Below are 24,908 nucleotides of genomic sequence, written 5' to 3' on the forward strand. Positions count from 1 at the left end.
ACATCGGGCGAGAGGCGGGGTACACCCTGGACAGGTCACCAGACTATCGCAGGGCAAACACATAGAGACAGACAACCATTCACGCTCACATTCACACCTATGGACAATTTAGAGTTACCAATTAACCTAGTCCCCAATCTGCATGTCTTTGGACTGTGGGAGGAAGCCGGAGTGCCCGGCTGACACGGGGAGAACATGCAAACTCCGCACAGAAGGGCTCCTACACCCGGGATCGAACCGGCAACTCTCTTGCTGTGAGGCGAGAGTGCTAACCACCACACCACCGTGCCACCCTAACCAAACTGATGATTTGTTTAAATAAAGATATTAAGCTGACGAAAACACAGCCTTCACTGTATCACTTAGTTATTTTGACATATTTTAGCAAACAACTTACTACCACTACAGATACTAAACAAAGTCATTTTTCATTGGGAGACATGTTCGTGTCCACCTGATGCAGGTCTAACATTCACTCTCCTTTTAGCTCTGGTTTGGTCTCCACCAGCTCCTGAGAATAACACCTTGCTCTTTAGCTGCTAAAAGTTCCACTTTATTCACCAGCTAGTTGCTAAGTCTGTCTGCTGTTTAGTGTTGAGCAGGTACAGTTAACTGAATCTGAAGACTTTGCAAAGAAAATAACAAACAACTCAAAAATAACTCTACTGGAGAACATTCAAACAGCACAAATGGTTTATTCTGATTTCACAAGCAGATGCTTGTTCCTTGTTACACAGCTATAACCCACAAAACTGCTGTCAAGTAGATCCAACAGGTTGTTTTTTTTTTTTCTCTGAGAACTGAGCTGTGGTGTGCGTTGTTCAACATCAACCACTTTGATCACACAAAACACTGGTAACACCAAGGAGCCACAGTTTAACAAGGCTTCACGACGGTGGATTTGAGATGGCCGATGCTCAGTGATGATGTGATCTGGTTTCATCATGACTGAGAGTGTGAACGGTGTGGCTGAACATTATTAACATTATTACGAATGTGGCAGCAGAGTGGCTCAGTGTTGGTAGAAAATGCAGTTTAGTACATGAAACTTGTTTAAATTTTCCGCAAGGAATAAAAACAGTATTGGATAAACTAAAGATCGAACATTCACACACACAAACACACAACTTTTTAATTTCCATCACACAAACAAAATGTTTTGTCAGTCATACCAGGGATGACTCCTTGTGCAGAAGGGATTTGGGGAAATACACAACAATAGTCTCTTGTCCAGTGTCTGCCAAAACTATAGTTAACAATTGCACATTGTAGCTGAAGTGAATAAAGACAAAATAATGTTGCAAGTCATTTAAGGACTTTCAGCAAAAGGGCTTTCTTGCAGTTAAAAATATATAAATTTACACCTGGGAACTGATATAAATAACTTCTATTACTAATTAATAATTAGCATCACACTAATAGCCAGATGCAAAGCTTCTAATTTGGACTCATTTTTTTTACATTTGCCATCCCTGGTATAAATGCCCAAATGAACTCAGTTTGATGTGAATGTAAAGCCTTTCACAGATGAACTTATGTCATCAGTCATGAAGCAGTAAAATGGATTTACACAAAATAAAAACAAATGAAATGCAGGATCATGTCATCGAGATATAAAGGCTAATAAAACTGCTGCAGCTGAAATACACTATACAGCCAAAACTGGCTATTTTCTCCATATATTACAATTTGTATTATACAAATGTTATGGTTTTAAAGTAAGAGGAGGTTAACACTTTACATTTGCCTTTTGACAAGTAATTACTTTATTGAATATCTCCATTTATTTGATCTTAAATGTAATGATGCTGTTTTTGCACCTCCAAAATTCCAAATTTGTATTGGACTTTTCTACTGTTAATAGTACATTTCACTTGGCCAATACACTGCAATAAGGCAGCTGTAAAGTGTTATCAAATATAAACACATTGAATCTGTGTATATCACACACACAAAAAGTTGTTTTTAACCCAGAAATGTTGGTCATGTCAATGTACTTGTGTGAATGAACACCATTGTTACAATCCAGCAAAACGCTCCACAAATCTAAAGCTAGACTTAAAAACAATCAGTTTGATATTAACTGTGCTTGCTCATTGTGTTAATGCTGTAACTCCTGACAGTTGTACTGCAGTCGGAACTGCCTGTTATCACATTTAACACGTTTTGAGACATTGATTTGTATCACCACACATACACACATACTTTGTTCTCATGGTATCATCTAAAACAAGCACACACACACACACACACACACACACACACACACACACACACACATCATCACAGCCTCTCCCATTCACTTAAATGCAGCTTTGGCTGTTTTAGTGGCAGTGGAAAAGCAAAGCAGGTGACAGCAAATGCATCACGACACTCCCCAAAAATTTCACTAGTTTTTAAGTACCATAACAAACATGACACTGAAAGAATCTTCACGACAGTGTTTCAACACTAATGACTAAAGGGCACTGCGATAAACTAGAAAAAAGTTGTTGTTTTTTACAATAATGTCAAGTATTGGTACAACAGCAGGGCTGGGCATCCGAGAAACATCAGTTACTCACTTTTTTTTTGTTGAATTAAATCAGCTCATTTTATACTAAAGTAAGTTACTTTAGTTGTAACGAGTACAAATTATTTGCTTTCTCTACTGAAAACAGCAGACCCCTTTTATTCCCGGCATGCTAAAAAGCCCTTACATGAGAACTTTCTCTGTAACACTTTCTCATAACTAATAAAAAAAGGACTCTACAGGCTTGATGAGAGTTTGATCCAGTGGTCATTTTAGTACCCTGAGTTATCTCTGTGTAGACTTATCCATGTACATTTTTATAGGCACAATATTTTATGTTTGTATTCATATTCATTTTGTGCCATAAGGTTTAAGGATTTGTGGACAGATGTTTGAGTTAGTAGCTATAAGTTTGAGCTGAAGACACTAATAATGGGAGCCAATAGATACATTTGTTTCTGAAAACATTTCATCATTTTTCAAGCCCTTAAGTAAAGAAATGTCTAGCTACTTATTCTTACTTCCTGTGTAAACAAAACTGTCGATGAAATTATGGGTGAAGTATTCCTGTCACTTAAAGTGCACCATTTTAGAATTGTATGTCTACTTAACAAGTCGGGTCAAGAAGCAGCTTCAAGTTAACATTATAATTAAGATGGCATATGTTTATGGATTAATATCTGACACACAAATGATTATGGTGTCATTAATCTCATTATATACTGCATTATGGGACCAGTCGACAAAACTCCCTAAAGCCCTTTTTTGACCAAATAGTTCCATGAACTAAACACCAGAAACTAAACTCAGGAACTAAAAAGCGTGTGTGTGTGTGTGTGTGTTCACCACACTGCAAGGAAACCTATCCTGTTCTTTTATTATTTGATATTTATTCTTATTGCTTGTTGTCTATTTGTGTTGATTTTTTCTTTTTTTTTTATTAGGTGTTTTTCTTGTTTGTACATTCACAAGCTAGCTCTCGCGTCACAAACTCATCATCTTGAATCTTTTAAATCTGTCACAAAGTTGACGCCAAGAGTTCCTGAGCCATTTTATAGTACTGCCACCTGAAGTAAGGACTTTTTGCAGGCCAGGAAATCATTTTAGCTCCTGGTTTCTTTGGTCAAATCACAGGTGAAGTTCTTTAGTTCCTAAGAAGGCTCCTTGGTTCATGGAAAAGTGTTGACAGTGGAAAAAGGGCGTTAAGAGTCCATGTAGGCCTTCAAAATGAAAACGATACCAACAATTAGTTTTACATAGAGTACCTTAAGTGTTATGTCTCGGTACCCAGCCCTGCCCTACAACCATTTCAACAGGTGTTGTTCAGACTAAACATTTAATTTGCACACATACAGAAACACTACAATCCCCTTTCCTCCCTACACACAGGTCCTGTATGTCTGAACATTTATCAGCCTCTAACAATAAACTGTCAACAGGGCAGGGAGTTGACTTTTTTTTTGTCTACTAGACACACAGTGGCTGGTTCATGGCTTTACAGAAACACAAACACAGTCAGATCCAGATGTCAACACTGTGAGCAGAGTGACTAATCACATAGACCATGTGAGAGGTCATACTGGAGAAAAACCTGCCTACTAGGACTGACGCTGGAGAAGTTCCAGTCAGTAACTAACACACCCAAAACACTAAAGTCTCCTCACAGGAGAGAACACATTGAAGAGAAGCCATACTGGTGTGGCCCACAGTGCAGAAAAACAGAGAGGAACCATACCACTGTGACCAGAAAATAAGTGCTGCAGTCATATGACCACATACTGATCCCAGTAGATACTAGTGCTATGTATCATGGTCCTGGATGGCTGTCAAACAGAGCTCAAACATCTTAATCATAAAGCCTTTTAGTCAGTCTGCAAATTTATATTGTAACAACTTTAAAGGTATAGTATGCAGGATTTTCCTAATAAAAAAAGTAAAGTCATACATAAGTAATGCCCCTCAGTCATCTCTTGTGACCCACTCTAAGTATGTGGCGATGTATTTATCTGTGGAGGCCCTGCGCTCTGCCTGTATTTTCTGAACTTCTTATTATTTTGCTTTGTACAGGATGTTTCTGGGTGTGTAGTCCCCAGCCACAGCAAGAAGAGAGCTGAACCATTTAATGGGTCTCATTTCTCTTGTAGGATACAATTACACAGGCTCTATCATTGTAATTTAAGATTTCTATACTTTTGTGTCTTTTAGCACATGCAGGCTAGATATAGTTTTGCAAATGGCACAATAACAGTAACATCACATATATCTTCCTTTAAGGAAGTCACTACCTCTCTATTGGAGTGAACCATGCTTGTGTAGCATTATACCAACCAGGCATACGTTCTTTAGCTCAAGGTTATTAAGAAGACTTGCTGCCATCCAGTGAGTTCCTGCTTTAAACAGACCTGCTCAGGTTCAGTGTGAAAGCCACCCAGAATCTTGATATGTATTGTGACACTACTGTTTTCAGGGTGAACAACAAAACCACAGTACAAGTGACCCACGCTGGAGAGAAACCATTCTAGTACTAACACAGCACCACTGCCAGCACAGGAAATGCTTTAAATCACTTTTTTTTCAGGTTGCCACACAAGAGAAATCAGTCGATTTCAGTTCCTCTACCAGCCATCTACTACAGAATAGGACCATTATGTGCCAAAGTGTCTGACTGTGCAGACAACAATCCTATCAGCCACCAGCTGAAACTCACAAGAAAAGCTGTTGTCCCTTCTGACTGTGTTGACAATGCACAGAAGCTGCAAAGGTCATTTGTTTTTTTTAATTTTCTACAACAGCAACAAAAAGCTGTAAGGATTTTCAAAAAGGTGCATTACTTTATAACACAGAGACTCCTGAACTCTGTTACTGAGTCTATGACTCTGTCACAGTGACAAACAAGAGGAGAGCTGCTTTGATTATATGATCGCCAGTATTAAAGTGTATTATAGAGTTTAAGCTATGAATCAGGTGCCAGACAAAACATTTTGAATGAAACTCAAGAGGAAAAATTCGCTTTTAACATTGTTAACAAACAGCTAACCGAAATGGATAACCAGTCAAACACAATTTAGACAATGTTTGTGTTGTCAAATTATATCCAGAAGCAGAAAATGTTTAAGAAACTCAAAAGATGACTGGAAAAAGAAGACTGTAGCTTCAATTTCTGAGAATCAAAGAGCGAGGGCTTCTTTCTAGTGCTGCCACTTTGCACAAACGTTTAACAATCACAGAAATCAAGAAATTTAAGTAAAGCAGAAGCTAAAGGGGCAAGTTATTACAGATTTCTTTTAAAGCAACAGACTGCCATTCTTCCTCTAAACATAAATCTGTTGGTACAGATCACATTTGCTAAAGTAAGAACCTTACTGATCTAACTGTTGAGCATCAGCATCTGCTTTTTAGTTTTTATCAAAGAAGCTCCTCTGTGTTATGTTTCTGTGCTTTTTTCATTAGTGGTACACAGGTTTTTTTTTCTCTTTTAGATGGTGAGGATTTGCTTCCATGCAAAAAGACACACAAATGTGTTCTGTATATATTCGCGGCGGTGAGTTAGACAGCATGACAGATGCAGTAGACAGCAGGCACAAGTCCTTTTTCTTTCCTGCCCTCCTCCTGGGGAGGTCAGACCCCAAGGAGCTTTAAGTGTCAAATACTGACCTCCTGCAGACTCAAAAGACGGCTGTTAAAAGTCTGTAATTTTAACTTTGATTGAGTGATTGCTAAAATTATATCGGTTACGACATGTGACAAGTTTTCACAGACAAAAGAAAGATGAAAGTAAACTTTTAAGGCCACCTTTTAAGCCTGCAGGATCGTGCATGATAACAGACTCTGGGTGGAGTTTCACTGTAAAGTGACATCAGCAGGAGGTGGAGGTCATTTTTCCTGCAGCAGGGCGGGGATGTTGATGTTCCAACCGATGGCCTGTCGATCAAAGCCGCAGGTGAACAGGTTGCAGGAGGTGTTGTCTTCACACCAGGCAGAGCAGCACACCATCCGCCGGTGACCCTGAACCACAAGAGAAGTGTTGTGTGACAAACGACATAGTAATCTAATGATGATAGAGTCAGAATTTCTGACAGAATTTCTATTAAACATTGCAAATACAAGTCGCTGCAAATACAAAATCTTTTGTCTTCCTTGGTTTCTATTCTTACCATTCTTACCTTCCAGGTAAGAATGGTAAGAATAGAAAAGAAAGTGTGTGTGTGTGTGTGTGTGTGTGTGTGTGTAGGTTTTGAAGGGCCAGTGAGAGGCCATTCCTCCTCCATTGACTGACCTGTCTGTTGCTTCGCGGGAGTCGAGCCAGTCGCACCCCGGACATGTCGAACAGCCGGACCTGCCGATTGTCGTGTGGAAGAGCGATGATTTTCTGGGTCACCGACACGCTGATCCTGGACACAACAGCAGGACGATTCAGTATGAAAGAAATCAGACTTCAAATGCAACACATGGCACTGTTTTGTCTAAGGGTAGCATCAGTATGAATTATAACCATAATAATTTGCAACCATGTCCAAGAGAAATAAGTGTCTTTTGTTGTCATGATCCAATTATAGCTGCAACTAACAATATTTTCCTTTTTTAAGTTAAACATTTAGTCCATTAGGTGTTAGAAAATATCTAAAAACCTCGACCCAGAGCCCAGCAGTTCAAAACCAGAGATACATATATAATGATCTCTGATATAAAGCAGAGAAAAGCAGCAAATCCTCACATTTGCGATTCTTAAATCAGCAAATGTTTGTAAGCTTGCTTGATAAATAACTTAAGCATAATCAATTATTAACAAGTGTCTGTGATCAACTAATGATTGTTTACATATCAAACTTACATTTGATTCACAATCAGTTAAACATTTGCTGTCCCACAACATTTCAGCCAAAGAATAATGCAATAAACAGAATAAAGGTAAAAAAGTAAAGCAGCTACACTATTGTTTAAAAAAATCTCAGTTGTGGCTGTTATCACGAAAATGAAACCCAATTACAGACATCCAAATCAAATTACAACAGATCATGTATTGGGATTATAAACTGTGTCAAAGACAAATAAACAGACAGTTGCAGAGGCTTATTCAGCTGTATGTCTACAACTAAATGAAAACAAACACTAGAGATATATCAAAACACCACTGCACATCTATCAGCTTATTCACTGCTCACACACCTGTTGACAGCGGAGTCGGTGCGGATGGTTGCTATGGGCGACCTCATGTTTTTCAGGTCCCACACTTTGACAGTTCGATCGTCACTACCAGATACCACGTTGTCGCCCACAGTGAAAACAGCAGACGTCACTGTGCTGTGAAGGACAAGAAAACAGGTTTGTTTAGACTCAATAAAGATGTTTAGTTCCAACCATATATGTTTTAAGAATTCACTTGTAGATAGCAGTATTTATTATTTAATATTCATTCAGCTGAATATTGAATATATTGTTTTATACACTGCTTCAAGTCTCTCATATGTGGCTGTTACAACGGCTTTATCGCCCCCCTGTGACACAAACAAAATGAGCATGTACATTTAAACTGAAGTGTATTTACATTTTGTTCACTTAAAGAAAAAAAAATTTAGAAACTGAAAAAAAAAGTAATGTCAAAAAAAGATTATAGCCACACCTTATTACTTCACTTCACTCAAAAAAATGATAAACAAGCTACACATAGAGCAAAGTGAATAGGATAGTTTGTGTGTGTGTGTGTGTGTGTGTGTGTGTGTGTGTGTGTGTGTGTGTGTTGACTGACTCAGTGTGTCCCTGGAAAACGTTGACAGAGTGGATGGACGGGTCTCTGAAGTCCCACAATCTGAAGGTGGTGTCTCTGGATGAGGTGACCACCAGACGCTGGGTGGGGTGTGTGCAGCAGTGGGTTAGTTCCTGGTCATGGCCTGACCAAGCACACACGCACACACAAATACAAACACAAAAACACGAAGTGAGAGAAAATGTGTCAGACAGCAGGGTGGTGTATTTGACACTGACACCCCGGTGTTCAAAGCTGACTTGTGGGGAGACAAACTCCTAAATCTCTCCTAGCTCCAAAGTGGCCTCAGTTTGACCTCCTTGTTAAGAGCGGAGGTATCGTTATTGCCAAAACTGAAACATGGAAAATATTTCCCCTGAAAAATGGGTTCTTGCTGCTTGAAGTACTCAACACTCAATATAATCCCTTTGTGAGAGTAATAAATTGTCTAAAGAGAACAGTAAAAAAAGGTACAAAAGACTTTGGGAATCAGATATATGTGCACACAAAATAACAATGATAATACATCATTGAGCATAACATAATGATAACATGTTTTCAGTGTTTACTACATTTTAAATGTTGTTGGGGGACCAAAGTTTTATAATAAACACATACTGACAACAGCATCAGTGCAATGTTCCCTTCATCCTACCAGTGAGTGAGTGGACCAGCTCTGAGGTCTCCACATCATACAGGTTGGCGGCTCGGTCCCAGGAGGCTGTCACAACCTGTTTGCCCGCCACCAGCCAGTCAGCAGCGATCACCACACCCTGATGGCTGCGCAGAGTCGTGGTCGGCACACGAACAGAAGGACAGTCGTTTGGGCCCTCAACCTCACCGTCAGCCTCATCTTTATCCGAAAAGTCCACATCATCTTCGCAGGGTGTCTGCTGTTACCGACAGAATTAAGTTTCAGAAAAAATTAAAGGTCCAAACAGAAAGTCAATTGGGAGTGCAGAAACACACATAAATAGGTTTGTAGTGCTGTTGCTGCTTACACTGATATCAGCAACAGGCTGTGGAGTGGGCAGCTGCACCATGTATCTCCAGATGTGAGCTGTCTGGTCTCCGGAGGCTAAGGTGGAGAGAGATGAGACAATTAAAGACTATTAAAGCTGAGATGACCCTTCCTGGAATTATGAAAAAAAATGACTGAACAGATAGAGTTGATTGTTTATGTGTTATTGTAGGTGGATAAAAATGACACGAAATGTTTGAAATGTTGCTGTAGATTTTGAGGTTAATTCTGACACACATTTTTAGCTCTGTCGGTTGGTCGGTCGGTCATCCACAAACATTTCCTCACCCTTTGGCAACCACAGTTTTTTGTGCTAGTAGGCTGAAATTCAACATAAGGTCAAGTGTGTGTGTAAAGGTGTGTTTATGTGTTCGTTTCAATTGGCCAAAAGGGGGCCTGGCAATGACAGAGGCCTATCACAAAAAGATTCATAACTTTCAAATGGATTCAGACTTTCCAAAGATTTTGTGGAAAGACCATGAGCCAAAGGACAGCAGCTGCTGTAGTAAACAGATATATAGAAAAAGCACTGATGTGGTTGTTACCTTGAGAATTTACAGATGTTTTAGTTTTGATCATTACCTGTTAGAGCCATCTGTTCAGTGGGGTGGAACTTGATGGAGTTGACTGTGAGACAGAGACACAGATGTATTACATCACGTCATAATGTCACACTAATAACTTGTGCTTCAACTCTGACCTCCTTTTCTGATGGATGCTTCCAATTAGCCTTTTTTGACGGGGTAAAAGGGAATTAATTTTTAAAAGAGTACTTACATTCCTGAATTATGAACAACTTTATAACACTGCATAACTTTTACTTGGATTCAGAAAAACAGTCCTGAAGAGAGGCTCTGTCTATGAACACAGTATTAATGGATTTATTTAGCCTAGATCTATTCTCATGAATGCACTTTACATTTCTAACTCTACCTGATCCTTGATGGCCCATATATTTGAGGAGGCACTTCCCAGTCTCAATGCTCCACAGCATTGCAGTGTGGTCTGTTGAGGCACGTTGTAGACACAAAGAAAGGAAAGACATTAGATTTAGAGTTGAATTTTTTTTTTAACCACAGTCTATATTCAACAATGCTTTTACAGTACATGCCCGATGTATACAGACTGTTTGAATGCACAGTTTCTGAAGCTAAATCTAACATGAAATTAACTGTTTGCCCAGCACGGATCGAATTTCTTAAAAGGGACAAAAAGCTCTAAATTGTTCAGCAATGACTGTGTGAACAGCAGGAACACTGACATTTAACTCAAGGAAGAAACTGTCAAATGATCCTTCAGTGTAGGGTTGCATAAAATAGACACATGAAATGTGTTACAACAGAAAACAGACAGAGAAAAGAAAAAAATGTTTGAAAAATGAGTAAAATACCTGCCGACGCAGTACCAAGCACCACAGGTTGAGTCCTGGTGACACTAAGGTCCCAGATGCCGTCTCTGTGGCCGACATACTCCCTGACCAGCTGGCACACTGCTCTGGACGTGGTTGCTTTGAAACTGGACACAATCTGATACCGACATCAAATTTACATTAACACAGATGGAAATCACAGTACTGAACCTTACAGGGTTCCTCCACACTTTTCTTCTCAAAATAGCTTCTACATCTTTTTGTTAAGAGGGTATTACCTAAGACTGATTTGTCTGTTACTCATGAGACATGTTTCAGCATTCCCATACATGGAAATTGGCATCCTCAATTTCCAGACTTTTGCAGAGGTGTGTAGGAACCCTGGTCTGATATAGGGAGGACGGGGTCAGCAGAATTGAGGAGCTGCTCAGCAGGGTCCTTGTAGTATGCCAGGGCTAAGAAGCTTTGTTTGACAACAGCGTTATTCATATCAGTCCTGGGTTACCAATAAAGTCTTTATTGGTGTTTGTTTTAAGCTTGATTTTATATGCTACGTGGAGTTGTCACCAATCTGATGCTCCTATTGCTTTAAAACAAACACCATTAATGACCAGTCAACCCAAGTCTGGTATAAACACAAATGCAGCCACATTAAGTATCAGTACTGTATACTGCATTTATCGTACCAGGATTACTAGAAATGCAAAACTGCAACAAAAAAAAAAAAAAAAAATCTAGAAGGGGGAGAAGAGGGGGCAAAAAATACTGTGTTATAGTGAGACAAGGAACTGATCAGTAGTTATTGTCAGTTGTATCAAGGTTTGGCCAAAGTGTTTACATTAAAGATGGGGATGATACAAACTGGACTCTCGGTTCGTTTTGGAAATAGACCACTAAATAAGTTCCAACTGAAATGAAACAGGAGAGCATAACGAACGGCATCATTCATGTGAAAAATAAATCTCAGGTCACATATAGAACAGAGAGGATCCTTCAAATTCTTTATCTGTTAAAAACATATTAAGTCAACAAATTAGAGTCAAAATAAACAGATATAATTGACAAAAAAGATGGGATGAAAAATACCATTGCTAAGCATGGTGGGAACCAGTGGTTGCTGGTTGTTAGCAAGCAGCATGGCAGATTCTCTTATAAAAAATATAAATCTATTAAGCATTTCATTTCTATGCTATATGAATGATAAACAGTGTGGTTTTTGTTTTATTTAACTTCAGCATAAAATGATTTTGCTAGTTAAGATTTGTCAGCTAATGCAAATGCAGTGTGGCAATGTAAAAATGAAAGCTGACTCTGGATGGACAGCAATTTGTGTACTGAGAATGATGGTGAATCCAGCACAAATGAAACACTGATGCAACATGCTACGTTTAAAAAAGAAGCCTCAGGGACTAGAAGGTTTAAGGAAATGCGAAGCATCGCAAAATAAGCTTCAAGTAACTGGCTGAGCGGCAAATCTAATGCACCCAGCAGGTTAATGCTCTACAGTTTGTTGCTTCAGTGTGCAGTCTGCCATAGCCATATCGAGATTTTTTTTTTTTTTTTTTTTTTTTTTTTACAGTCAATTTTACTGTCAATAAATCAGTTAGCTAGATACATTTTGCATCAGTATATAACTTCAGTTATGGAAACATTTGCACTTATTTTCCATATTAGATTGGCTGACATTAGCTCTTTGTATGTTTATTGGTAATGGTGCATATGTCAACGAATAATTAATGAAAGTACGTATGTATACGTCTTCCTATTTAAAAAAAATAACATACTGTTATGAGATTTTAAGCTCTCAAATACTAATATTGGAATCTGCTTCAAAAATCTAGTGATGGTTGAGCTAGATGTCAGAGAGTCATGCTTAATCTAAAAGTTACTGAATATACATGGTCTGATATCATTTGCATTATGTACTGTTTAATTTTTTGTAATTTAAGAAAACTGATTTCTTTAAGGCCCTGAAACACCAAATGTACGATTGGTTGTTGGTCAATGTCGGGCCACTGGCGATCGACTACCGCGATACTTTTTGCACTGTTGGTACTAGTCGGCCCTTGGTGAAATGGAAGTGAGAAAACCAAACAAAAACTCATGCCCTCTTGATGTTAAAGCCCTCTTGACACTAACGTCAAGAGGGCATGAGTTCAAAACAAACTTGTTATACGAGCTAAGATTATTTTTCTCGTCATTGAGCTCTTTAGCAGAAACGGCTCATGATGGTTTTTGTTACAGTTTGCTAGTGCATGATAAAAATAGTTTGTTCTGTTAACACCAGGTTGGGTTAATGTGCTAACTAGCATCTTGAATCCTGACAGTCATTTGGGTTTTTTTTTTTTTTGAATAATGAAAAATTCCGCTGCCTGCTTTTATTGAGTTATTTCTTCTCACGTAGGCGCAGAATGTACGTGTGAGTTGACGCAACATTCATCATCACTAGTTCTTTGATGTTGGTTTGGTGTGTCTGGGCCTTTGAAGACACTATATCTGATAATTCTCTGTTAAGAGATACAAAAGGGATCAAGTCCAGTCCAAAATACAAAAATATCAGCAAAATCCGATGTGACCAAGCACTTTTCAGCAGACCACACACTCTGCCTTGACTGAGCAATGATCTAAAGCAGCTCCTCCACTTTGAGTATTTTATTAATCAAGGCACAAAAAGCACTTTTGAGGTAACAACTGCTTTGTGTTAAAGATGTCTCCATAGTGTACCATTATGTGATTGCCAACAAGAAGCTAAATGAAAACCAAGGAGGTGCAACTAAAAAAGCCTGTTAGTGAGATAATAAAAGTCATGTTTTATCTCACACAGAACTGATAGAAAAGCTCAAACTCCTACATTTGAATGACCAAGTCTCTTGGGGAGGGAGTGTCGACCCCCTGGCTGGGCTGTTCATGCATATTGGCACACAAGGGGGAGAAATCAACAAGTTACCCATGAGTCTCCACCCCACAACTCCCAACTGGTTACGCTGAAGTTGCGGGATCCACCTACTCTGGCATGGCAAGAGTTTGAACGTGGCTATGAGCAAAAAGGTGAAAAAAGACAGCAGTTCTTCTCTTAAACATTCAAAAGTCATGTGATGGTGCACTGACGAGGTAGAAAACAAAGGAGCCAATTTACCAATTCAAACTTTTCACGCTTTTGTATTCTACCTTCCCTGATACAAGTCAATGGAAAGATTTCTCAAACCATTGCATCTTCAACAATGCTTTGATGAAGCCAGTAAATGTAAACACACACCTATGCAAGCAGACTATAACCAACAATATGCACAACAATGATTTACATATTTCTGGATAGTTACTCTACCTGTTTTGCAATGGCAAAAAATTAAAACACTATATACCTTGCTTGTAGAAGCCTTGTAGGTCGTCTTTAGCTTTTGTGATAGCTGGCTGGTGCTATGACTTGCTGTAGATTGTCAGAAATAACAGAGATATAAATGGATAATAAATTAATATTATAATAATGAAATTCAGGCAGACATTTCATACATTAACTGCTATCTAAAATACTTGATAAACTTGAAATGCAAATGTACATAAACCTGAGGTGAACTAGGAAGTGAAATGGGTCCCACCTTTAGTTTTCAGTGCTCCTTTGGCTAAATCTGCCCCTTCAAAAGTCTGTCCTTCTGCAGCCAAACGATCATTCAGCGTTTCGATTTCTCTGCGTACTGAGAGTCAAACAGGTCACATGTTAAAAGACACAGCACAGATTTCCCTGCCATCAACACCTCTTTTGTACATATGAAGACCCACCACAGAGGCTCACGTCAGAAAAAAACAATACATGCTGTGCTATTGCTAGGTAAATGGCTAACAAGTCAAGTATTACATAATTGTTCCACGAGCAGAGAGATTTTGAAGTTATTCTGCTTAAAAAGTCCTGCAATGGTCTCTTCAAGACAGAGATCTCTCATGCGATTGGACTAAGACTCAGCACTGACACCAAAGATGTTCGTGCTTGTAATGGAATTAACCATTTATTAATTTCAATGTTGACTACTGTAAAAGTAAAACTGTTTTGCAAGTTATATCTGTTAAATAGCAAGACGGTGGTTGACAGACATGCCCTCCTTTTATTATGTTTTGTAAATGCGTTCTTGCTCTTTATGACACAATCAAAAACATTTCTCATTCAAATGCTACATTGGCTTTTGATAGACTGCATAAAACCCATAAAATCTCTGACTTACATTCCAGGTTTTCGATGTAGAGGTTTTCAAACTCCCTCTCGATCTGACTAAACAGGTCCAGCAGATTGCTCCTCAGAGACAGAGGCAGTTTGGAGTCCTGCAGGGAGACAAAAGGAGGACATGAAACAACCTGGAAACATCATCTTATCACTGAGGAGAGGTGTGTGAGGCTGGTGCTTCAGGACAAATACTGAGTTAAGGACTAGTTGCAGTGTGCATGTATGGCAACTCACAACTATTTTCACTTTAGACAACTACCTTTTTGATAAAGTGAGTATTTGTTTTGGTTATACAATTTTAAAAAATACTGAAAAATTATAAAGCCCAAGGTGGCGTTGTTAAATTCCTTATTTTATCTGACAATCTGTACAGAACCCAAATATGCTCTACTTAGTATCATTTATGACAAAGAAAAGCAGCAAATCCTGACATTTGAAAAGCTGTAACCGGTGAATGTTTGGCTTTCTTTTTTGGTGGATTTTAGGGATGTGAATTTCTTGGCAGTAATACCACATGCTTATCTGCTTGGAGGTCCTAGAAAATAAAAGATTGTGAGCTCCTATTTTAGGCGATTAGACCACTGGCTATCTCATCATCATGGGTTTCAACATGGAAAAAAACAGGTCTACAAAAGGCTTTTTAAAAATAAATATAAATCACAAAGGTCAGAAAAAAGAACCCAATGTCCAAAATAAACTAAAACTATGCAGTAAAATAAGATATCATAGAGATGAGAGTCAGTGGAGCGTATGACAGCCTTCACACAATGAAAGTTTATCATTTGACACCACCAATAACAAGCATATTACTGCAACAAAACGGAAGAAAAGACTCATATCGCACAATAAAACCTTGAGGAAGGAAATAGGAACGTACTCCTGTTTCAGGCTCAAACAGGAAAGAATCAATAAAGGTATCCATGAAAGGAAAAACTTGATAAAAGGGTTATGGAACACTGGGGATGTGTTGGCGCCTTACAAATGCCTGAATGTGTTTTTAGAGAGCCTACGAACAGGTCTTAAATTTTAGACTGTTGGCTTGGTTTTCTTAGGAAGCAAACGCATAATTCTAACGTACCACAGTGTAATGCTTCAGTTAAAAACAAATTATAGACAAGATACCATTTATCTAATTGATAAGAGGCACATTTAAGTATTCAAAACTCATAAATTGCTTGTGGTGTGATATAAACTACATTATCACATATATACATATTACCTCAGGATCAGAGATTTAAACTCAATAGTGTGTTCAAGACATGTTCACGACAACCAATACTAGTTTATATTATAGTAAATCCTCCTGTAATGACCAGAGATCACAATATTCTTTATGCAATAAAGAGTACAGACTAATATGGGAAAAAATGACTATAAGTTGCTGACTTGTGCCTCAAAGTAAGTTAAAAAAAAGTCACAATAAATCATTAAATTTAAGAAGTTTAAATATTTGTACTGTAATTGGTGTTTTTATAACTAACTTCCACATGGAATTTTGTATTATTGATTATTAAATGCAATTTGTATTGATTTAAACCCACTGAAAATCAACAATGAATACCCCATTTCTCTTCAAAATAGGAATACAAACTTATATGTCCTACTTATGAATTACAGTGCAATGTATCTGAATATGCTATTCCTGTAGTGAGTAGATAGTTCTAACATTTTCGCAGTTCATAACATAATTCATTACAGACAGATTTGCTATGACAGGGTTGGCAGCACAGACACAAACAGGAAGTGGGCCACAACTCAAAGCTTTTTCCAATCACGATCAAACTGCTCAGTCAGTGTGACTTTGTACCTGACTGCAGAGCACTCTATATAATGCACTCCTGCTTGGGCTGAATTGCTGCTTGCAGCTACATTTTCTAAAGAAATCAGTCAAGTGTGCTGTTAGCATTCACAGGCTGATGTTGGCAGAAGAAAGGTTTGTGCTACAGTGCACACAGAAAAAAGACTTAGGAAGAGTAAAGGCTGCAGCATGAAGGAAATGTACATATGCATGTCACATAAAGCCTTGCATACATTGACAATGGCTGTACAACACGTCCTATGAAGAAATAAAACTCAAAACTACTGTATGGAGCAACTAATTTGGAGTATTTGCCTGTTTGATTTGTTCAAATTCATTTAAACATGTAATAGTAATTAAGACTGAACCAAATATCTGACATGAGGTGCCTATACAGCACAGCGATTGGTCGCATTTTAGCCATTTTTAAGCATTTTTCTGCTGTTATAGCACAACCCAGTTGCCAGTTATAGTTACATTTCTCCAGTCACCTTGAGGCATCCTGTTCTACATATCTACCAAGTTTAGTAAAACTGATATGGTGGTTAGGCCTAGATAAGAAATTAGCTCTCTAGCGCCCCCATTTTGTTTGATGGGGTCAATAATGGAGGGGTCCCCTCAGATTATGTGTGGTCATATGCCTACAAAGTTGCATGGTGATCGGTGAAACCCTTGAGATGTTATACACCTTTATGTGATGAGCCACGCCCTCCGCAATATTCATTGCCTTATAGAAGCTCAGTTTTAGTAAGTTTTCCAACTTTTGCCAAGAGGGAACTTTAGATATTGGTCCCTAGATTATGTTCACCAAGTTTCATGCAGATCGGTCAAACTTCCTAGGAAGAGATCGATTTGAAGTGTTTTTCAAAAAAAAAAAAAAAAAAGGTGGAAAATCTATATAACTGGAAGTTATGGGTTCTTGAGGCAAATTTGTTCCTCATGAGGAGAGGCATCTCTGTGCAAAGTTTTCATGCCAATTGATGTAATATTAGTTAACTTGCATCCTCCCATGACCCTCTACCACTGTGCCAAATTTCACATGGATTGACCAAGTCAGTGAGGAGAAAAACGTGGAACAGACACACACACACACACACACACACACACACACACACACACACACACACACACAGAGTTTTTGTCATTATATAGTAAGATTGGGGAGCACATTTTACTCAGCATGTTCGAAATTCAGATTAGGAAACATAATCAGGCCAAGGAGCCCAGACCTCCTACAGCTTTCCAAAACCTTCATTTGAACAGAAATCATCTCATAAGCACACTGTGCGGGAATTGTTGGTTACTGTTTGTAAGCAGTATCGCCAGCCAAGGTAAAAATAAAAGCAGACCCCAAAGTCACTTTCATTTCGGAACAAGCTTTGTCTGCTTGGTGTTTTGCCTCATTATATTTGTGTTTTTTGTGTGTCCATGAATTTCAAAGCTTATTCTTAGATGTGTGCTGCTTCAGTCTGACACCTGGTTGCTACCTTTTTATTAAATCCTGACCTCACCTGTGCGCTGTGCCCAGGAACGTCCCAAACATAGTAAAATAAGAAGAAAATTAAAAGATACAGGTGGAGGACAGCGTGTCTGTAGATAAATACACTGCTACACACTTCTGGCGGGTCCCAAGTTATAATTGACAGGGACTCTACTTCCCTTTAGCAAAATAAAAAACTACTGTAGGTGTGTGATTGAACCCTAATTATTGCTCAGCTGGAATATCTGGAATATCACATTTAAAAAGAGAATGATTCAAAATAGAGAGATCACTTTGAGAACCAGCATACAACACCACCTCTGAGCTCTAATCAAACATAAACTACACCAAACCTACACAACGAAAGCTAGCACTAAAAACTATGTGGGACGTTACACTACTGTCTGAAACACGGAGGGCTAGACACCTGAAACTTACCTCCATTCTCATGAGGGATTCCAGATTATCAGAGGACTGGGATCAAAAGGGACCAGAGTGAAAAAACAAAAGTCATGAGGAAAGGATTACACTGTTTGCACCATGTTCGGTTAGAAACTGTTCCTTGCAACTGGCCAAAATCCAGAATAATTCTGTGCTCTGGGACTGCATAGTTATTTAGGTTCAACCATACATCAAAAGTTCAGCTTCACAATCGGTGGGTCTTTAAACACTGGCAAGGTAGCAATAATAAAACCGCTTTCTTTCATTTATGATGTCACATGTATTTATGAAAAAAGAAGTAACCTCTGCTCACCATCAAGAGACATTTTTCGGATTAATAGCATTCTATAGATGTAAAAAAGTAAGACTTAATCATTTCGTCCACAATCAAATTTTGCACTCTATGAAGGTTTTACCTCCCATAAATGTACCACGGGGAAATCAGTACAAAAGCTTATTGGTGTAATTTCTCAATGAGGTTAAAGGCCTTTTACACAGCAAACATTTTGACTTTTCATTGCAGAAGTACAGGTGCTACTAATACAAACAATAACGATGCTTTTGTTTTGTTCAAGTGTCCTAGTAAGCCAACACAGCTAAACAGAGTTCAGCCATCAATAAAAAACACCTCTGCAAAGAGTATAGGCTAAAGTTTAATATCCAAATTCTCAAATTGCATAAAAGTTATACGTAGGAATAATTCAAAGAAATACCTTAAAGGGCCAGTGTGTAATATTTGGCATGGTTTATTGTCAATCTGAATCTGAATCTGAATATTCTACCCATTAATATGTTTATACAAGTGTATAATCGCTATAAAATAAAATTTGTTTGGTTTTCGTAGCCTTATAATTATATAATTATGCTTTTATATATATATATATATATATATATATATAGCAAGGGCCTTGCTATATAATATATACGCTTTTATATATATATACATATATATATATATATATATATATAGCAAGGGCCTTGCTTTAGAGAGGTCGCCATCTTGCGCCGCCATGTATGTACGGCACACCGAGCAGACAATCCAGCCAGCCAGAGAACGCGTTTCGCGTGTATAAATGAACCAACGAAGACAGCAGAAGGAAGGAAGAAGCAGGAGGAAACAGCAGAGTGTTAGTAGTTCGTCGATAGAAAGTAGTGAAAAGTTTTTTTAGTTGTGAAGTTTGTGAATGGACCACACTTACCACGCAACAGGAGAGAATGAACCCGAACCGTCAACTGCGAGGAAAAGAAGACGCAACTTCACTCCTTGTGATGCACTCTCTGCGGCGCTTTTCCTCTTGATGATATAGCTCCCCAACGATGGCAGCAGTAGCACCGAATCCCATTCTGTGCATTCAGCCTCTCTTCTCGCCCGCTCAGCATCAAACACATGGAGGTCCTCATCTGTATGCTCCAGCTCAAACAGGTATGGCTCTGAGTCTGTGTCCGCTACAAGAAACTCTTCAAAATCGCGTTCAAAGTCGTCCATTGCAGCTACTATTGTCCGGAGATATTGCTAGGCTAAATAAACAGCTGAGCTCTGTTTACCGGCTACGCTGTCAGTCAGTGTACGGGCTGGAGATTGGCGGAGCAGAGAGGGGAGGGGGGTCCCCACTCGGTATGGTAAACGAGTTTGTGTGTAAAGTTATGAAGTGTGTCTGTTACACTAGAAGAGTCAGAGTTTGGGACAGAGTCTTTTACCCCCTGCAGTGTTACCGGAGTTTCTGGAGTGCTCAAATAAATGGGCACTTTTTCCCGAACGCTCCTCTGGTCTCCTGCTTGTGAGGGATTCATTACAATATCGTAACATGGCTTAGATTTCTAAATAAACATTCAGCTCATCGCTAGATAGACCTACTCCTGAAAAACTCATGCGCAAGGCTTTTTGTCCCTACGAGGCCACCGTCATTTACCCGACGGGAGGGGTGAGCGAGTCAGCCCTGCAATCTAGAATTTGACCACTGATGTCATTGTTTTCAACAGTTTTCAACCCATTTTACACACTGGCCCTTTAATGCTGTTTGTATTAGGTCAGGTGAAGCAGACCTCACATGAATGAAACTACACTGTTGAAACTTATTATGGTCTAGGTTTTGACTCTGCATACAGTAATTCAGCTTCCCTTAAACTTTAAGATTTTGAGATCTCAAGTGACAGTCTTTACTGTTACTATGTGTGCAATTTCATTTCATTTTAACCATAAAAAGTTGAGAAGAAACATTCTTCCCAATTGGGGCACAAAAAACACTGTTAACTGTGATTTCATGTATTCGGCTACTACTTGATCTCCAGTTAGCATGACACAGCAAACCATGCAACCTCTCTTTTTGCTGTATCATATAACACAAAAGAACCACACACGATGCTCAGATTACTCCAGTTTACCGAAATAGTATCACAGAGCCTGTGAAAACCAGGTATATTGTCCTCTGTGGCTCGGGAGGAACTAAGGAGCGACAGCAGAGAACCTAAACATGTTCAAGTTGTTCAAATTTGCAGGTAAAAATTCACTGAGCTTAACCACAGAGTGCAGATATGATGTGCATTTACATGGATATGAATAACCCCTTTAAGATCAGGCTTTTGGTGTACCCTGTTTATGTGTTTGAGCATGTAAACCCCACATTACATTTTTGAGAAACCCGAATATGCCAGCTGGAGTACTCTGAAAGAAAACATGGATGTGTATGGGGAATATGAATAGCTTAATTTCTCTGTGCTCACATAAACACCATGTCCTAAATATGTTCTTAACCAGGTTAAGCCTCATTAAGGGGATATTTATGTCAATTTAATCACACTCAATATTTGAATCTAAATGGAATGAAGCCAATCATTGATTCAGTGGCTTTCACTCCTTTTTTTGGCTTACCATCCTGTCAGATAATTTACTGTAGGTCACTGTGTTGTTTACCCTGCATCCCAGGAGTAATTCAGTTCCTTATTAGCTTGCCAAATTGAAACCCAGCAGGGCTCTTACTCCAAGACACCAGGAATGAGCACCACTGATCTAACCAATCCACCTGAGCGAAGAGCAAATGCCTAAGCCTGTACTGAATCCATCTGTTTGAACCACTGAGTTAAAATAACCTCACAACAATCATGATGTAATTGTTGCATGCTTAAGCCGGCAACAATATAAACCATTATGTACCCTCTAAACGGGTGCATAAAAACCTAATTGGCTTAGGCTTACAACAAGAGTGCTTACGGGTGCTGACAGCAACAGCAGGACAGCAAGCTAATGATGACAGACAGGAGTGTAGTTTCACACTGGAGAAGTAGCTGGAATTCAGGCTGGTGATTCTAGTGGTTGTTACTTAGAAATAATGACTATAATTTAGTGCATTTTCCTTGTGACTCTATGTATTATCACTGTGTAATTGAGCGAGTCATCACCTGTCCCTCCAGCATGTCTCTCTGCAGACCCGAGCGTTCTTGCTCGGTGCTGTTGGTCCTGCGGATGGACAGGCTGTGGGACTTCCTCTTCTGCTTGGCCTGGCGGGCAGCAGCACCGCTTCCACTCTCCACTGGCATCCCTCCTTCCAAACTTGATGTTACAACAATCTGAAAGTACAAAATCATAGGATAAAAAAGTTGCCAAAAGGGTCAAGAGAACAAATCCTGGTTGAAATAATCTGGGTGCGAGTGCCTCACTCAACAACAATCGTCAGTGGAAAATATAAGACGACTCTGTTGCATTTGGCAGCGGTTGTATTTGGCAGCTTCCTTGTGTGAATGTGTGAAATGACAAAGTGAATGAGTGTGAGACAGAGCGCTGCTGAGTGTTCCCACTCCACACATGCATAGTGGGTACCTTAAGGTGGAACATGAGGGATTACTGGGACAGAAACTGAGAAGTGTGAAACAACAACAGAATTGTTTCTTCCTTTTTTAAAAAGCAGAAATTGTTTGGGGTTTTTTTGTGGAAAAAAAAGCTGAAATATTTAAACTAGAGCTGGGCAAAAAAAAAATCAATTACAATATTCACAAGACCATCTTCTGATAGCAAAATCACTTCACCAAATCTAGTGTTCATCATATTGGACTAAAAGGCAAGCTGCAACTGTGATTTTTAACAGGCATTAAATATATCATTAAGAATTAGACTTGGGCGGTATCTATTTTGTCATGCCAGGATACACAAACAAACAAACAATAAAACATAGCCTAAACGCTGAGCTGTTCGTGATAGAAGTCATTGTAACATGTATCACATTAGGTGTGTTTGGACCAGACAGTTCTGGGGACTCCTTGAGAAGAACTACTTTATGAGGAGCTCCCCCAACAACCACATACCTTCAAGGGCTTTTTCCGTTTGCATTCACCAAAGTAATACTTAAGTGACTGATGTATGCCAGCCAGCAATTAGTAAAGAAATGTCACTTGTACGCAACACATTACCGGCCAACATACATGCTCAGAAAAGCCTGGACTTCACTGTCGGCCCATTTGTCCTCATTTTTTCATTACAAGTTGTTGCCTGTGTTTTATGTTGTCTGTTGTTTATACGACTTAATGGGTTTTTTTTAAAAATGGCAGCATTGGTTCATGTGTCCGACCAATCACTGTACACTGACTGTGTTCCAGGAACTATGACTGTTCTTAGTAATTGCAGTGCATAAACAAGCAAATCTTCCCATCTGAGAGATTGTAACAAGTTAATTTTTGGTACCTTTAATTCAAAAAATAATTTTCTGAAATGAATTATCCATTAAACTATTAATCCATTCATTGTCTAAACTCTAATTAGATTTATATATTACCTGAAACAGACAAAAGGTGAAACCAGTAAATGTTTTATGCATTTTTGCTTAATAAATTACTCATTTTGATTGTGTTCATCCTATTGCTTCATCACTGTATTTCAGAAATCATTCAGGAAGAACTATTACTTAGTCATTCTTTGCAGTGTTAGGGCGTGCAACTGACTTGTTCTTCAGGATTCATGACATTAAATAAACCACACACTGTTTCATGATAGATGAGAAAGCTGATAATGATATCTCGCCTATTCCTTGCTGTAACTGGAGTTTAATAATTAATTTTACAATTAGCCTGCATGTTGTAAGGTTTGTCATGATCAGATAATAATGATGTATGCTATCATATTGACTGCTAAGAGGAAAGCAAGCTTCCTATTTTCTCATCTTATTTTGCTCACTTCAAAAGACATACGTACAGTGACATACAAGACTCAATCATATGTGTATCAGGATGAGGGAGTCATTGTTATGGATGCTCATATCACAGTAATGACACACCATAAGCCTGGCTCCAGCTGTCACTAATCTTTGCCCTTGAGTTGACATAAGAAGGTCTATGGACACATGAATCAGTAGCCAGCCTCTAACAAACACAACATTGCTTCTGTCATCTGTAAGTATCTCTTTCTGCTGACATAAGAAACTGCCTTGTGTAACTTAGCTATCAGACACCTTGGTGACTGGTAGTTAGTTCCTCTGGCTGACTGAGGGATATGGAAAAAACAAATTTTGGCTACATTGTGTTTCGGTACATTTGAGGACAAGATACGACGGCTAAGAATGAATACAATTCCCTAGCTGTACGTGAATATTAACACTAGCAAGTCTAGACAGTGCTAGCCTCGTTGAAGTGCGATGCTCAGTGCTCAACATAGCGTTAAGCTAAGCAAAGCTACCGTTATCCCGATTAGCTGGTGGTGCCCAACATGCTAACGGTAATAGGCTAACGACAGGAGAACCTTCCCAAACATGGAATTCAACTTACCAGAAAGTCTACAAATACGAAGTTTTATTCCGGGATACTGTGGGGAATGTCGCCGTTTCTAACATTTTCTTCTATGTGCGAGAAAGCAGCGCAGGTTTTTTTTGTCCAGGATCCGTGTTGACAGTTGACGAGCTCCACTACGTGAGAGAAGATAACGAAGCCAATTCCGGCCCGGGGTTTTTCACAATAAAAGCCACCTTCATCAGCTGTGGTATTGCTCCAGACCATACTCCAGTCAAAAAGGGTTAGTTTCTTGATTTCTAGGGTATGTTCACACGCCAACATATAAACAAATATTCTTAATATGTTTTGTTAATATATTATACCCGCTTGTAAATTCGGCATATTAGAAACCTACCATGGGATTCAATTTATGAATAAAATCCAAAATGATTTACAGTGGCACATTTAAGCACGTAGGTATTTTTTCTGAACATATCCGACGACCATTTTACACAAAATGTGATTGTATCGCTACTGTAGATGCTTCTCCAACTTGCTGGATGAAACAGTTACTGTTGACAGGTGTACAACATCTTCACTCGACTTTTATCACCTGTATATCTGACAGATGCAATGAAAC

At 38.9% G+C, this 24,908-nt stretch overlaps 1 protein-coding gene across 2 annotated transcripts; it reads right to left on the reverse strand.

Annotated features, from left to right (window-relative positions):
* Window positions 1-675: 675 nt before the first annotated feature.
* LOC125901616 (WD repeat-containing protein 37) lies at window positions 676-24,495 on the reverse strand. 2 transcript variants are annotated; one of them, XM_049597353.1, is made up of 14 exons: window positions 24,326-24,495; window positions 21,974-22,141; window positions 14,860-14,956; window positions 14,242-14,337; window positions 14,008-14,072; window positions 10,667-10,802; window positions 10,210-10,281; window positions 9,859-9,903; window positions 9,257-9,333; window positions 8,911-9,145; window positions 8,259-8,400; window positions 7,679-7,813; window positions 6,789-6,903; window positions 676-6,517 (listed from the first exon to the last, which is right to left on the reverse strand). In XM_049597353.1, exons 2-14 carry the CDS (start codon window positions 22,109-22,111, stop codon window positions 6,386-6,388), a joined length of 1,485 nt encoding a protein of 494 aa, XP_049453310.1. In that variant the 5' UTR covers window positions 22,112-22,141; window positions 24,326-24,495; the 3' UTR covers window positions 676-6,385. The 2 variants fall into 2 exon arrangements, with proteins under 2 accessions (XP_049453310.1, XP_049453309.1); XM_049597352.1 differs by having other exon boundaries at window positions 8,911-9,148; window positions 24,326-24,494.
* Between the last annotated feature and the right edge of the window lie 413 nt (window positions 24,496-24,908).

This window comes from Epinephelus fuscoguttatus, linkage group LG15 (genome assembly GCF_011397635.1).
Source record: "Epinephelus fuscoguttatus linkage group LG15, E.fuscoguttatus.final_Chr_v1".
Lineage (NCBI taxonomy): Eukaryota > Metazoa > Chordata > Actinopteri > Perciformes > Serranidae > Epinephelus > Epinephelus fuscoguttatus.

Bases quoted from the DNA above. Each gene is read 5' to 3' on its own strand.
- LOC125901616 (XM_049597352.1), bottom strand. From the start codon at position 22,111: ATGCCAGTGGAGAGTGGAAGCGGTGCTGCTGCCCGCCAGGCCAAGCAG. The intron at 10,803-14,007 runs GTATATAGTGTT...TGTCGGTATCAG, and splicing joins ACAAGGCTTCTACAAGCAAG to ATTGTGTCCAGTTTCAAAGC. The intron at 6,518-6,788 runs GTCAGTCAATGG...CTTGTGGTTCAG, and splicing joins TCCCGCGAAGCAACAGACAG to GGTCACCGGCGGATGGTGTG.